The following is a 17,088-nucleotide window of genomic DNA, read 5'->3' as shown; positions in this document are numbered from 1 at the left end:
CACAATTTCCACTATATCATAGGACCTCTTAAAACAAAAACACACACACAAAAAGAGAAACAGATTGTAAATGCTGAGTCACATCCTGTGCATATTGATATCAAAGTTCATAGGGCAATTCTGCTTCTCAGTTATGCCCATCTGTAGGAGCACTCAGGTATCTGAGTTGTGTGTGGGAGTAGCATACTTCTTAGAATTGAGACTTACCACTTGTATCTCCAACCTGAAGACTTTTAGGGCTCTTATTAGAGTCAAAGGAGAAGGGAGAAAATCTTAGTAACTGAGTTCCACATTATTGATTCTTTATGATACTCTGCTGCCTGCTGAATAGGAGGTAGGGTGGGAAGTGGGACCCAATCACTGGGTGGGAAGTGGGACCCAAAGTCTGCAAATTTATGCTTTATAGGCCTCCTACTTTAGCAAAGAAGGTCAGGGTAGATCTTGAAAGGCTATTTAGAGTTCGCACAAAAGGATTATCATTAAACTTTTTAGGGAATAATATCTGGGTATTAACAAACATTTAGTGATCATTATGTGCAATGCTGGAAGTCATTATATTTGTTGAAAATAGCTGGTCTAGCATCTTTCTTGAGTCTGAAATCTGTACCTGTGGCCATTAGATGGCTTTGACAATGATGCTACTTTGGCCTGGATTACATGCTGACATTTGTGTATCACAATAATATAACAGACATGGTTTACTTTAGAGGTTTTGATGTCCTCCAGTGCATCCTCTTGAGATGTGGTGAGGATGGTCTACTTTTGGTCACAAAGGCATTCTTGAATGAGTCTCCTGGTGAGCAATGGCATACACATCTACAAAATGAAAGAACTGGGCTAGGGGTATTGTCTGCCTATAGGACAGTCTTTACCTGTACCCAAGTTTTCCAAAGTGCATTCCAGAAAATAGTGGTTTTGTAGGATATTAACAGGTGTTTTATAAAAAATTGTTTCTGTGGTTGAATTAAATCTAGGAATCATGAGTTACCAAGCTCCTCAGGCTATTTTACTGCAGTGTTTGCCAAAGTCTGTGTTACACTAACAAGTACTGTAAGTCTTCCTGAGCAGGACCATAACATGCAGCTTTGCATAAATTATTTGACCATAAAAATCATTTTTCATGGACCATGTTGTGAAACTAAGTTTTTCAGAATCCATGTCAGGAAACACTAGCCTAGACCAAGGCAAGAAGTCTGTATAAAGGAAGAACTCTTGCACATGGTCAGTACTTCTGGTATCAACCCAAATGGAGGCAACTAACCTCAGGAACCAAGGCTGCAATCCTAGGTGTGAAGCAAAATTTGGTGTAGACTTTCTCTCTCTCTCTTTCCCTGGCCCATTACATATTTTTCTAAAGTGTAGGTCCTCACCTATATCACACTCATGCTGCCAGTAATTGTATTAAAGAAACAAATGTAGGAACACACAAAATGATATGTGAATGTGTCTATCCCATGTCACAGATTTCAGCTGCCTGAAATCCAAAACTTTTAGCATAATAACTAAGTCCATTTTTAATGTGGTTTTACCTTACCTTCCCCATTTCCCCAGATCTTGTCATATTAAATGACTTGCTCTTCCTAAAACCCTCATTACATTTCTTTCTTATGTTTCTCTGCCTTTATTCAAACTGTGCCTTTTGCCTTGAATGCCCCTTCCCTTCTATCTCATTCAGTTTCTTCCCAGGCATTTCCTTTTCATCCTTTAAGGTTGATATGTATTCATTATCACTCTCTATCTCCTATTTAACTTTTGGAGGCCAGGGATTTTATCCTAATCATCTCTGCATCTCCAACATGCCTACCTTAGTGTCTGGCACGTTGTTCATACTCAATAAATAAATATTTTTCAAATGGATAAATGGATGAATGAATGGATAGAACGATAAAAGGACTAGCTAGTTGGCTGGATGGAAGCATGAACAGATATATAGATGGATGGATACATGCTGTGAAACTTGTCTCCTGAGGAACCAAGCTGTGAATAGTGTTTCAGTGTTGGAATCACTCTTGCATCTGGACATGTGTGGATATGTAATCCAGAAATACCAATGCAGGGCTGCTCTTGAGCATGCAGAATTATGAAAGAGATGGCCTCAAGACTGTCTTCAACCTGGAAACCACATAACAAACCGTAACATCCATGATGACATCAGATCAAGGCCATGGGCTCCCTGAGCCATCCTCCCAACTGGAGAATCCTGGAGGTTATTAAAACATGCAGATCTGTTAGTAGTTTTGAGTCTCACATGTAAACTTCAGTCTTCTAGTAGGAAAGATACTTCTCAAGCAACCCCTGAAGAAAACACTGAACAGTTTATAGATTCTCACATGTTCCAGGTTTCTTTTCCTCTTCTGGGGTTTGGCTGCTACATGAAGTTCCTGAAGGGCTTACCATCTCCAGGGTCCAAGACAGGAAGGAGTAAAAGTAGGGGCTAATGTCCTTTATTAAAAGCTGAGAACTCAAGAGTTGCAAAATGAAAAAAAAAAAAAAAAGAAATGTTTGGGAAGGAATAGGAGGGTAAATAAGAAGGAAAGAAGGGTTAGAAGAGAAGATGGCAGGTCAGGGCAATTCCTTTTTTCTCATTACATCTTGGAAACTGGAAGTATATCCTTGGGAAGTACAGAGAATAGTGAAAGAGGGTTGTACACTTATTCTAACTATGAGCTGTGAAAAATCCACAGTTAATTCACTAGAGGAAAGGTCCTTTTCTGGAAATTTATATTTGTAAGTATTTTCTTACATTAAAAGTAGGCAAGAGGTTTAGATTCTTGAAGCAATTAGCAATGTCTGGCTTTTCAAAAGCAGCCAGAAATGAGCCAGGTACAAAGAAAGTCCTACCCTTGTGGTGAATGGGTTGTTAATAGCCTGAAAGTAGTCTTTAAGGGATCCACCCAGAGAACCCAGCCACCCTTGGAAATACCAAGAAACACCAAGACCTGTTAGGAAAAGAAGCAATGAACATGTTCATATGCCTAGAAGTAGAAAGGAAAATGCTATGTGTTTTAAATATCTCTGAGTTAAGGAGAGCCCATCACCAAATAGTAGATGGAACACTACAGAGAAAGCCAGTTAGAAACCTTGAGGCCTTAGCACTAAGCAAGCATCAGCTATAGAGCGCCAGCTTCTTTAAGATACAGGATGAAAAAAAAAAAAAAGATACAAGGATAACCCTTCTGCCCTCCACTCCCTCAATAATTTATATATCTGGTCTACTTTGAGACAAGTAATATATCTTACCTGTGTAAGTAACCTGTAGTAGCTAAAACTATTATGCAAGTCAAAATACTCAAATCTAGACTGTCTGTACTTGTGAGGGCAGTGGATGGCTACCTAATCCAAAGAAAGACTGATATGCTTTTTCTGTGACTTTACACCCAGAATCACAAAACGATAGTGCCAGAAAGGTCCTTGGTAAATTGCATTATCCCAATTTCATGATGGGAAAACAGCCTCAGAGGGGAAAAGGGACTTGCTTAAGGCCACATTCCTAGTTGCCATTTTAGAATGTATTATACCATTTTGAGTTGAGTGATGGGAAGAATAAAAGAAAATTATATGAATTCTCCTTCAGTTTGATCAGAATGTCTATGCTAAGCCCAAATCTTATGAAAAGGGAAGTCTATTGCCAAAGTATTTAGAAGGGCCACTCTACATTTATGTTTTCATTCTTCTTCCCATTGTTTTGAGTAAAGGTGTGGTAAACATCAAATTTGCAAGTTAACCACTTTGCTGGGTTTGCAGCAGAGAATCAGGCAGTGTGGAGATAAGTTTAGCAAAATGGAAAGTTATGCTTTTCAAACAATGGTGTTTAAGTGGGTAAACACTTGGGATGTAAATGACATGAAATTTGAATATAATATATGACTCCCTTAACTACTAGAATCAGCTTTCAAACAGGATTTTGATGGTACTTTTAGTTTAGTTTGAGGTGATTAAGTGTGATTTCTGGTGATGTTCTCTCTGCCTGTTGGAATTATTACATATTATAGGGCATGCCGAGTAACTCAAGGTAAAAGCCAACTAGGAAGTGCTTACCATCTAAATTACTAGGGATCTCACTGTCACAGTAAGCCTTCACATTTGTCTAGCACTTTGTAGTTTAGCAACGATGTTCATGCTCATCACATTCACATCACAGAGTGCTATCACTAAATTACAGACTTTGCGAAATTGAGGCCTAGAGGGGGCACAGTAAATAATGGAGCTGGGAAGTTAATTTAGGTCTGCCTGACTCCAAAGGCAAGATCACATACACGATATCAAGAAACCTTGTATCTTGTAGACATTTCTTCAAGTTTGCCAGCCTGAGTTCTATTGCCTAGTATGGTGCCATTGTATACAATAGACACTCAACTGTCTATATGACACTTAACTGTCATAGAAATGAAACTGAAGTGAAAGCCATTCACAGTATTACCTTCTTTTCATTATGTTGACCAAGTCCATTCAAATTTGAGCACTCTATCTAATAAATCAATTTGAAAATTTAGTATACCACTCTTTTTGTGAAATTAATTTACAGATTTATGCCTCACTGATATATGGAGTAGTGAAATTACTCTTTTTTGAAAGGGTTTCACTATAATCATGTTACAGACTGTTTTATACTAAGAGATGTTGGCTGAAACATGAAACTAATTTTAAGATTTGGACCCAGGGGCGCCTGGGTGGCTCAGTGGGTTAAGGCACTGCCTTCGGCTCAGGTCATGGTCTCAGGGTCCTGGGATCAAGTCCCGCATCGGGCTCTCTGCTCAGCAGGGAGCCTGCTTCCTCCTCTCCTCTCTGCCTGCCCCTCTGCCTACTTGTGATCTCTCTCTGTCAAATAAATAAATAAAATCTTAAAAAAAAAGGATTTCCCTTTATTTTAAGATTTGGACTCAAATTTTCAGAGATCTTTGGTTACAATTAAACTTCACCTGTGTCAAAGCAGGCTTACAATTCATATCAGCAGATGAAAAACTGAGGGGGGTCTCTACCTGGGAGCCCCATCTCTTACACACAATTCACAGAGAGCTAAATAACTGAGAGCTGAGTGTATCAGAACTCTCACCGTAGGGTTGCAACATTCATATGAAGAAAACTTCTTCATATCCAGTCCCCTTTTGTTACCTTTCCTGACTTTCCTTCTGTACTTCCCTATACCAGTCCTGCTTCTTCCTCCCAACTACAGACCACAATTGTAAGATTTCTCTAGAGTATACCAAAAAAATAAGAACAAGATTAGTCTTTCTCTGATATTTGAGTCTCATTTAATGTGGCTGCCTGGAAAACTACTCACAGAGCATCTGCCTGTGACGTCTGGGGGTGCTAGACACTACTTGACATGGTTCTGTTGCAACTGTCTCAAACTGAACCTGAATCAATTCATTTGTAGTACTTTGGTCTGTTTAAAGGCTATTATTGCCCTGTAAGGAGGGGAAGATACAGTTATCAACATGAAGACCCACACATAGAAAACAAGTTGGTTTCTATAAACATGTACATAGGCAGACAAGGTATTGAGCACCTTGCAGAAAGCCAGAGATGCACAAATGCTCTAAATTAGCCTTGAGAGGGGCAGGGAAAAAGGCAGGATTCTAGGAATTTGGGTTTTCCAGGCTGATAATGAATATTCAGGTAGGAGACTATTGTTTCAGGCATTCAGAAGAGAGCTTGCTTTTCTTCAGAGTTCCATTTCCAAATCAAAGTAGGCTAATAAGCTTGCTTTTCTCAGGAATTGTGCTTCTTTTTAGAAGCAGCGGGCAGCAGGGAGTACCCTGCCACTGCACAGATGTAAACACGAAGAAATGCAAAATCTGGAGGGGGAAAAATGGAAGGAAAGCCAAGCCTTTCTGGAATCCTGACAGTGCTCAGAGTAGACACAGACTAGGGGACAGAGAGCCTTAGGATGAATGGCTGCCCTTGAAAAAGCTGTATCTCCCTTCTGTCAAGCCACTGTGTTATGAAAAAAAAAATGTTGGAAGTTATCAACAGATTTGCAAAGAAAGGGAAATGATTAAAAGGCCTGCTCAACCCTGGGAGATATGGGATAGGAAACTGGTTCTGCTTGACATCCTAGTCATAGGTGCCAAAGAGAAGCAGCTTTTCATTCCAGGTGGCCAGTCCTACAATATAGGGGTAGTTAACTGAGGATATTCCTGGGTATTCAGGTCCAGCCTGTGCCTGAGTCATTTTGCACCTGTGATTACTCTGGATTCTGTAATTCTTTCATCCTGGTCATCATTCAACAACATAAGGCCAGTATCACCGTGTCCCCTGGGGAATCCTTCATAATCATCTCCATACTCACTCACCCCCTGATGGGTCCTGATCCCTGCATCACACCTCCTGCTCCAGTGTTGAGCCCCAGAGTGGGATGTGACATGGTTAAGGATAAAGAAAGGCATTAGCTGGCTGATGGCCATGTTGGGTATGAAAGAGTGAGTTTCTGTCTAGAGCACAGCTGGCCATCTCAGAAGCACCAAAAGAGGAAAATCTGGTTTAAAGAGACAATCAGAGGATGAGGAAGGGAGAGGGAGAAAATGAAAAAAAGAAGAAAAGTATCATACCTCCCAGAGTCATCCCTGCTTCATAGCATTTCCGGAGGCGACAAGATGGGCAATTTTTCCTTCGGAATTTATCAATGGTGCAATCGTTTCTGCTGGCACACAGGTACTTCTGTTTACCTGGGAGAACAAACAGAACAGTAGATGCCCCATGATGCATTTCCAGAGTCTCTCTCCTTTAGTATTTCTAGGCAGAAATGGCATAAGGATACATCCTGCCGAACGAGAGAAGTGGACAGAGAATAGCCCTAAACAATTTGATCACACAAAATCACTCAGCCTGGTTTACTTATATGCTATATTGTTTGGTTTTCATAGGTGTTTTTATAAGGTTGAACAATTGAGGTCTTGCTATACTTTATGACAAGGACTATGACAAGGTTTATAGAAGTAAGATGTTCTACCTTTACTAAAAGCTAAGAATGGGGATCCTGGGTGGCTCAGTTAAGTGTCTTCCTTTGGCTAGGGCATGATCCCAGGGTCCTGAGACCAAGCCTCACACTGGCCTCCCTACTTGGTGGGGAGCCTGCTTCTCCCTCTGCCCATCCCCTTGTTTGTGCACTTGCTATCCTACTTTCCCTCTCTGACAAATAAATAAAATCTTAAAAAAAAAGAGAAAGCTAAGAGTGTCCATGGGAAAGTGACCAATGGCAGAAATTATCACTCTTTTAGCATGACACAGCAATTTGGATTTAGGCAATGTTTCTACCTCCTGACAACTGTAATCATTCAAAGGGTCATACTTAAGCTATTACAGTGCTTATTTTTCATAATAAAAATACAGGTAAAACTTCTATAAAAGAGAACACCAAGAGACTTCTAATTGCTTTTAAATTGATAGTGATCATATCCCCGATCCTGTGGGTTATACAAATCAGAGATGAACCTCACTCTTTGTGAAGTGAATCACAACAGGTGAAAGGAAGTCCTCTGAAGCCAGCAGAAGAAAAACAATTTCTGTTGTGCACATTTGGAGTTGTCACAGATACACAGAATCATACTCATACACATACACACATGCTCAGACCCAGAGATCCTCAGGATCACAGCTGCTCAAAGAAAAAACACAGAGGCCACTAAAAAACACATTTTACTCAATATTTTACCTCCTTGCTCCCAACAGATGCCTGGCATACAGTATGCCTTCAACAAACACTGAATGAATACACAAGTGGTACAGAAAGATACGTAGGCACAGTCACCAAAAGAAATAGACAAAGATACATACCCTGCTGCTCTGAAACATGCAGAACTTCTCATGCTTGGAGCCTTTAGACAGCCTGAGCTTGTGAACCCCCTTACTCCACCCCTTCTTTTTTTTTTTTTTTTAAATCCAAGTCACTCTTATTTACTGCTGTGCTTTAGTTTATGGGAGAGACTGGGATTTTAGGGAGGTTTCTTTTGGCAGAGGAGGCATGTTTGTGGTAGGGAAGATAAATTGCTATTTGATAGCAGGGACAAAAACACATAAATTCAGCTATAGCTTTTCTCCTCTTTCCCTTTTCAGCCTAAAATGTACAGACCGGGCACAGAAAACACATGTATTATAGTAGGTTATTTTATGTATGAGATTCAGTAGTAGCCAGGTCAGCAAGACCTTTTTTTTTTTAAGACTTTTGTTTTTCTTCCTTCTTTCCTCCCTTCCTCCCTTTCTCCCCCCACTTTCCTCTCTCATTCCCTTCTCTTGTCAAAGGTTTCCAAAATGCTGGACTTGAAGGAACTGTTAAAAATCACCCCAGTACAACCCAAGGATGAGTTCTGGGAAGGTGACTTGCTTGAAGAACACTCAATTGGAGGTTAATGAAGGAATAATATTACTATTTTATAGGTACCTACTACAAACAAAGCCTGTGTTGGCAAGTTTATATATGCTATTTAAATGAAGAACCACAGTTATTCTATTTAAATGAATAACACGTAGATACTACTACCATTACTTTTACTTAACAGATGAGAAAACTAAGGCTTCCAAGCCAGTACTCTTTCCACTATGCTACTGGATTTTTTTTTTTTTTTTTTGGTATAAACAGAACACATAATTTACTAACAGTCTTTTTTTAAGTAGGCTCCATACCCAGCACAGAGCCCAATGTGGGGCTCAAACTCGTGACTTTGAGATCAAGACCTGAGCTGAAATTAAGAGTTGGACACTTAACCAACTGAGCCACCCAGGTTCCCCAACTGACAGCCTTTTCCTTACACAAACTGAGGATTGTCATATGCACAGAAAGGATGGCGCTATGAGTGCCATTCAGTCTTTGAGTATCAACTCCTAGAAGGGAGGCCCTATATCTAACTCCAGTAGGTTCATGTTCAGTGCTGTGGGTATTCTAGAACAGGAACATCCCCACAATTTTGGTGCTATTGCGACCTTTAGATTTAGTTTTCACATTAATTAGTAAAACCGGGTCATTATGAATACTCCTTTGAAGAATCCCTTCTTCCACAGGGGTGAAAAATAAAGCAGCTCATGAACCCAAGTTGGTAAATGAATGGTTGCAGAGCCACTGGATTAGGGCTCCCACAGGAGTTCTAGAGTCTGCTGCTAAAAGTAAACACCCTCTGAGTGAGTGGTAAAAGTATGAAAATATTTTTTTCAATTTGGCTCATCTCCCTAGCTATAGTTCATACTTTGTCCCAGAGTGTCTCCTGGCCTAAAACAATGTGACCTAAAATGCAGATATCCTTTACAATTTACCCAGGAGTAAGTGCAAAGCCCAGTGCAACCAATACATTTAACTTACTGAACATTTATTATGGGCCAGACCTTGTAATAGCTGTTAAGGATACAGAGGAAAGTATCTGCTGAAGAAAAAGTTTTAAGTCCCAGATAACTGAGAGGGCACTAGGCTGGAAGTCACAAGATGGAATCCTTGTTCAGTCTTATTACTAACTCACTATACGACCTTAGACAAGTCCTTTATCCTCTCTGGGCTCCACTGATAGTATGTAATGTTTGAACTGGAAAAATCACTAAAATCTTTTCCAGCTCAAGGAGTCTTTTATTTACTTTAATTCTGGTGTAGTTAACACACAGTGCTATATTAATTTCAGCTGTACAACACACTTAGCAATTCCATATCCAGATCAAAGCCTTAAATGATATCTGGATTTTATCCATAATATATTTGTGGAGTCTTTCATATAAAAGTCACAAGTATTATCAATAAGCAAGACATTAACCAAAATAATGGTCTCTTGTCCATCAACTTTCTTCTTTTAGGATAGCAACTTATTGTAACATTGCCTCTTATGTCTGCATTCAGTCTTTTCTCTTTGTTTTCTAAAGTCCTTCAAAAATCAATGCACTTAACAGTATTAGAGAGGCATTGTTATTGCAAGCCATATGCAACGTATGTATAAAATATATGCTTATACACATGTATGTGTACTCATGTATGTGTGAATGCACATGGGTGTGGGTGTACATACTCCCACAATAGGGTTCTTAAATTATCTTTATATATGTGTGTATGTGTGATCACATAAAGTATATAACATAATAAGTCGTATAAATTCATACATATGATGTGTGTTTCTTTTGAAGTAGAATAGTGCCTTTACTTACTTTCTAAAAAGATTTTATTTATTTATTTGACAGAAAGATAAAGACAGTGAGAGAGGGAATACAATCAGGGGAGTGGGAGAGGGAGAAGCAGGCTTCCTGCTGAGCAGGGAGCCCGGTGTGGGACTGGACCCCAGGATTTTGGGATTATGACCTGAGCTGAAGGCAGACACTTAATGACTGAGCCACCCAGGCACCCCTAGAATAGTGCCTTTAAAGTTTTAAATGACACTTAACATGTGGGTGAGGGTCCCAAAGATGGATATAGAAGGAATCTCCTAAAAATGGAACTGTGACTCATCTGCAGTTTAGGAACAAAACAGGGAATGGAACAAAACAGGATTAGGAACAAAAACAGGGAACGGAACACCCTCTTTAGGTTGCTTTCAATCCACTTCTCCTGCCTGAATTACCAACCCCCAAATGATAGCAGAATCAGTGTACAACCACTGGGTTGCTATTACTTCTTTTCTATTTATTCTACTTCTCCAGTATGGCTGAAGTTACCAGGGTTCTTTATTATAACAATGAATTAAAATATAATACATAATAATATATATTATATATCTTTATCATTATATAAAAATATATAAAATATGTACATGTATTTATATAATAATAAATTTAGATATATGGAGCACTGGACGTGGGGCATAAACAATGAATTCTGGAACACTGAAAAAAATTTTAAAAATTAAATAAAAATTAAAAAAAGAAATAGGAAAATTAAGTTTATATATTGAAACGGAAGACAAAGCAACTTTTTTGATTGTCCATTAAAAAAATGAAGAATTATAAAATAATTTAAAAATGAAGAATTATTAGAAAAAAGTAGCAAAAAAATCAAATATAAAAAAATTATATATAAATTTATATATTTTATATAAAATATTTATAAATTTATAAAGTATTTATAAATATTTATAAATTTATATATTTTATATATAATTTTTTTCTATATTTGATTATATATAAATTTATATATTTTTATATACAATTTTTCTATATTTGATTATATATAAATGTATATATTTTATATATAATCTTTTCTATATTTGATTATATATATAAATTTATATATTTTATATATAATTTTGTCTATATTTGATTTTTATTTTGCTACTTTTTTCTAATAATTCTTCATTTTTAAATTTTTTTATAATTCTTCATTTTTTAATGGACAATCAAAAAAGTTGCTTTGTCTTCCTTTTATTATATATTAAATATATAAATATATATTTATACTTCCTATATATTAAATATACCTCCTATATATTAAATATATAAATTTATATATAATATATATTTTTATATAACCTTTATATAACTATAAAACATCTAATAACATATAGTAACAATAAATTAAAACATATTATGAAATATAATAACATAAGATTAGAATGTCTCCCATTTGATTCGCTCACAAAAGTTAATAACAATCTTGTACAAAGTAGTATAATAGGGATTATCGTATACCCCATTATATAAGTGAAAAAAATGATGCTAAGATGAAATTGACCTGCCCAGCATCACACTGTTAGTTTGTTCAAAATCATTGTCCATAAGGCTATGATTCTCACAGATTGGAAAGAATTTTAAAAGGTATTTGGTCACAATACACCCACTCCTCTGTACAAGGCTTGACTCCCCTATGTAACATCCCTGTAAAGGGTTGTCCCATCCTTTCATGAATTGCAGCCTATTCCATTCCTGGATTCCATTTTATAAGGCTATTCTTTCCAGGAAACTCAGTATTTGTCTCCTTGGACCTCAACCCGTTGGGTCTAATTAGAACTACATCATCTTTGGACTGTAAAGGATATTAAAAGCCTTATAACAAAATGTCCCAATGTGATGCCCTGACTCCCCATTTATGAAAATGGACACAAAGTATTGAAATGACATGTCACAAGCCATAGGAAGTTGGTGATAGAGCTAGAGAAAAATTTGGCACCTGCATCCAATGGAGATGTAGTATGGGTGAGTGTAGCCTCAAGAGAACACTCTGTAGGTGTTAGGTATCTTTGTTCATTGTCTAGCAAGTGTATGGCCCTGTGAATGCCTTCTCAGTATTCAGCTGACAGAAGTATAAGTGAGATCTGGGCCTGCCTGCTCCAAGGTGGTCTTAGAAAGTCCTCTATTGGATATGGTAGCCTAGGTGACTGAATAATTAACACAGACAACCACAAACTCCTATCCATCTCTTCCTCCTCAGAGTCTACAAATATTATATCAGCTCTTTGACACTGTTGACCTTCAATAACAAGCTTATATTAACCTATAATCGGTCTCACAAAAATGTCATTATGAAATTTCTGGCAAAATACAACAATCCCCTCTCGCATTGAAGGAGATTAAGTTTACATTCTAGAATTGCAAACAGGCTGCACATTTAATGCTTGATAAATCTTTTATTGGAACAGCTGAAAGCCCTTGACTACCATGAATGGTCACATAATGGGATAACATGAGGTCCTCTGCATGCCAGCTGGGTCTGAAGTCCTTTACTGCCCTAATGGTTTTCTTCATGTTTCTTCATGGTCCTATTCTTCCATCAGAAAGCTTAATAAGTATGATCCAAAACTCAGGCAGGAATAGAGGTCAGGAGACCAACTTCAGATATTTTCTCCATAGACTTCCCATTTCTATTGCGTTTTTTGTTTTTTTTTTTTTTGGTGGGGGGGGGAGAGTCATCCCCATTGGTGCTGCCATGCAATATGAGTTGAGGCCAATGTTTGGTCAGGCTTCCTTCAATATGTTCATTCTGAAAAATTCTGCTTAAAGCAGATCAGTTAAGGCAGGGGAGTTACCAACTCCTGTAGTATTATATCAGGAAAATAAGAGGATCAAAAATTAATGTTCATCATGAAGCTATAGAAAAGACTGAAGAACATTGGGTTTCTCATACTTTATAACTAGAGTGCAAATGCAGGACTTATATGGATGAAATTCTCTCTCTCTCTCTCTCTCTCTCTCTCTCTATATATATATATATATATATATGAATGTAAGAGAAGACATGAGTTAAGTAAAAAGATATACAGTATTCCTAGATGGGAAGATATAATATTGTAAAGATTTTGGTCCCCTTCTCCACAGTGAAATCTACAAATTTAAAGCAACCCAAACAAATCTTGACAAAACAATTGCAAAGTTTACCTGAAGGAGTAAAATGTGTGATATTGCCAAGATATTTTTGAAAAAAAATTTTACCAAACATTTAAAGTATTATAATGCCATAATTATTATAGCAGTTTGGTAATGGCTCCAGTATAGATTGATCAGTGGGAGAGATCAGAAAAGACAGAAACAGACTCCATATATATAGTATTTTATCCTAATCAATGAAGAAAGGATGACTTATTCATTAAATGGTGTCAGAACAACTGGTTAATCATTTGGGAAAGTGAAAAAACTTAAATTACTACCATCCAAACTAAACTCCATATGGATTACAGATGTTAATAAAAAAAAAAGAGGAACGCATTAAAGTACTGTTGGGAAATATAGTTTTTTTTTTATTTTTAAAGGTAGAAAAAGGCTTTTTAAAGAATGGCAATACAGAATATAAGTGAAAATTTTGATAGACTTGACTAGAAGACATTTAAACTTTCTTATAAAACTTAAAGACAACCACAAACAAAGGAAAACATATTGGCATCAAGCATGTAAAAGCAGTGGTCAATTTCCTTGATATATAAAGATGAACTGTGCAATAGAAAAATAGACAAAAAACATGAAAAATAAATTAAAAGAATAAATACAAAAGACCGATAAATATATGAAAATTGTTGAACTTCAATTTCACTGGAAATAACAAATACAAATTAAATAAGATGTCATTTTCATAAGTCAGACTGGCAAAGATTAAATACCAAATATTGGCAAAGATATATTACTGGTAGGAGTGTATATTTTTAGAGAACAATTTTGGAACATACCCCCCCAAAATTAAATACAAATAATCTTTAACCAGTAATTCCATTTCTTGAAATCTTTTTTATGAGAAAATAATTATTTAAGCATAAAGAAGAAGTTCAATATAGCATTATGAAAATAGGGAATATTGGAAAAATGTAAATGTCCAACATTAAGGGGATGGTCAAATTATCCCGTATTTATGCAGTAGAATGCTGTGAGTCATTTTTTTTTTTAACTCAGAAGAGTGTTCACAATATCCTGTTTTGTTAAAACAACAAAAATGAAGCTACCAAACAGCATATTTTCTTGAATCCCACCTTTTAATACCTAAGACTTTACAGCACATTTATCAAGTTTTTTTCCTATGGTAGTGAAACTTTTTTTATAAGTGAAATATTACATAGAGGCCCCATATATAGAAAACAGATAAAATTAAACCTAATCTACCTGAAGTAGGCATAGGAAACTTAGAATTCATCCTGCCACACCTCTCCCTTTCTCCTTTTCTCTACATTCTTAGCATTGTGGTCTATCTTAGAGAAACTCTGTAAAGAGTTCCCAGGCCTTTGTGGAAAAGTTAAGACCTAGTGATTTAACCACAAACACCATATCTTCTATTTTATGGATTAAGAAACTGAGACTCAGAGAATGGGGGTGGGTGGAAACTTGCTTAAGGCTATAGCATGAGTCTGGTGCCTGGGTGGCTCAGTTGGTTGAATGGCTGCCTTTGGCTCATGTCATGAGCCCAGAGTCCCAAAATCGAGTCCCACATCAGGCTCCCAGCCCCACGGGGAGTCTGCTTCTCCCTCTGACCTTCTCCCCTCTCATGCTCTCTCTCACTGTCTCTCTCTCAAATAAATAAATAAAATCTTTAAGGGAATAAAAAAGGCTATAGAATGAGTCAAAATGTTAAAATAGGGACAAAAATCCAGGCCTTCTTATTCATAGTCCAGTAGTTTAGTGCTATTCTCATGTGCGATAATACATGTGAAAATAACATAAAAAGCATAAAGCATTATACAAATCATATCCGTTATTATTTAAATAATAAACTCCTTGACTATCAGAAGGGGCTAGGACATCTGCAGGGATCTTCTAGTCCAACATTATCATTTTACGGATGGGGAAACTGAGATCCAGAAAGCTGAATGGGCAAAACCAAGATTAAATAATTGGTCAATAACAGTGATAGGATTAAAACTCAAGTCTCTTGCCCACTATATGCTCTGCACATTTGCTTTATTATTTCAAAATAATTTTCATATTCATTATATTACTGAGACTTTCTTCAAAGGAGGGAAGGTACAGACCATTACCCTCAATTTATATATGAGGAAACCCGAAGTGCAGAGTGCTTACTTACATCAAAGCATATAGCTCAGTTTCCATCCAGGGAGCATGTGCTTTCTATTTAACCACCATAACTGAGCAAATATCTTATTTGCCTCAATCCTGATTTATGTGACCTGAATGTTCTACAACTACCCATACTGCCTATTCAAAGTGTGAAGGAGGAGTAACACTTGACTTCCTGGCAAAGAACAATAAAAAGAAGTGGAGAATCCCACTGTGCTTTCATTGGGTACTATTCAATTTGCCTTCAAAGATGTTACTTCATTTAATTCTTGTCAAAACTCTTCCAGGTAGCTACTGTTCCTATTTTAGAATTGAGGAAAATAAGTCTCAGAGATGCTGAATGACTTACCTATAGTCACCAGCTAGTGAGTGGCAGAAGCAGGATCAGAAACCAGGTCTGTATGACCTGTGATGCTGATGTTTGCCCTTGTCAGTGTGTTATTTCTTCTCAACTGGGCCCTGACACAATCCTTCAAAGACAGGAGGCAGTGCAGAACAGTAAAAGAGTACAGACCAGGAAAGAGGAAGACCTGAAGACTAGCCCTTCTGTTTCACTGAATCCCTAAGTGACCTGGCCTGGTGTGTTATCTCTACTTCTCTCTTGGCCTTGGTTCCCTTAATTTAGAAGGCAATGTGGTAGACATTAAGAAAATAGTAGCAACTTAAGGAAGGTGGATTCAGAAGTCTTTTATTCACATTGGAATTTCTGATGGGGGTCTCAAAATTCTCCTGGATGTGATTCAAGGAGAACTCTAAGGGCCTCCCCTGGGGGAAACACACACACACACACACACACACACACACACACACAAAAACACAAAAAAACGACTACTCTACAGAAAAAAAGGAGTAAGTGCCTCCCCCCAAGTGACCTATATAGACTGGGACAAGCCTAAGGCCTGTTTAGGGCCATGCATCCTATGGATGTAACTTTTTCTGGAGCCAAGACAGCCTAGAACCTCTCTGGCTTAATTGTCCAAGGAATTCTCTTCTTTTAAATGAAGTTCCAAGCATTGTTGATTCGTGGTAAATTTTTCCCAAGATATTGCTTTGGGCTATGGAACAGGCTAGACAACACCAGGCACAGAGTCTATACCCTGGCAAAAGGAAAAGGAATACTCTGGAGACCAGTGAGGTTCAGGCCACTCAGATAAGTACTTTGGGGAGCACCAAACAGATGATGTTCTTCAGATGAGATTTGGAAAGACCATTTGGGAGAAGTACAGGCTCCAAACTCACCAAGGAAAACACCATGAGGAATGGCCAGCTGACTTCTGCCAAGGTCATTTGACATTTGGTCAGACCCAAGTTTTATGTTCTCAAGCTGTCTTCCTTTGAGCTCTGTCCAGTGTTGTGCTGGAGTTGGCTTGTAATGACTCATAAAAACTGATTTTGAGCATTACTTCCCAATTTCACATTCAGTGCTGTAATATTGGTAGCTTAAGTCATTCTTGACAGGAGTATCTACAGCATGGAAATTAGCAGACACTACAAAATCAAGGGCTCCCCACTGACCCTTACCTCTTCCAGGAAGAAATCCAGTTTACTGGCACACAACTCGTTCTTCCCTAATTGTAGTTTTTCCTTTCTCCTAATTGAGTCTGGCCCCATTGTTCTTTTCTCCCTATGCTTTCACCCAAGCACACCTCTGGGGTTTGATAATATAACTTGACCACAGCTTGTAGAGATTCATGTGCA

General features: G+C 37.5%; 1 protein-coding gene across 2 annotated transcripts in view; it reads right to left on the bottom strand.

Annotated features, from left to right (window-relative positions):
• The window catches only part of AR (androgen receptor), a 206,626-nt gene that overhangs the window by 31,414 nt on the left and 158,124 nt on the right, over positions 1–17,088 (bottom strand). For both annotated transcript variants that reach the window (XM_032329947.1, XM_032329948.1), the window contains one exon: positions 6,552–6,668. In XM_032329947.1, the coding sequence (XP_032185838.1) occupies positions 6,552–6,668 (117 nt within the window). The remainder of the gene's footprint in view (positions 1–6,551; positions 6,669–17,088) is intronic.

This window comes from Mustela erminea, chromosome X (genome assembly GCF_009829155.1).
Source record: "Mustela erminea isolate mMusErm1 chromosome X, mMusErm1.Pri, whole genome shotgun sequence".
NCBI lineage: Eukaryota > Metazoa > Chordata > Mammalia > Carnivora > Mustelidae > Mustela > Mustela erminea.
The sequence above is the reverse complement of the archived record's forward strand: the minus strand, read 5'-3'. Positions and strand labels throughout refer to the sequence as shown.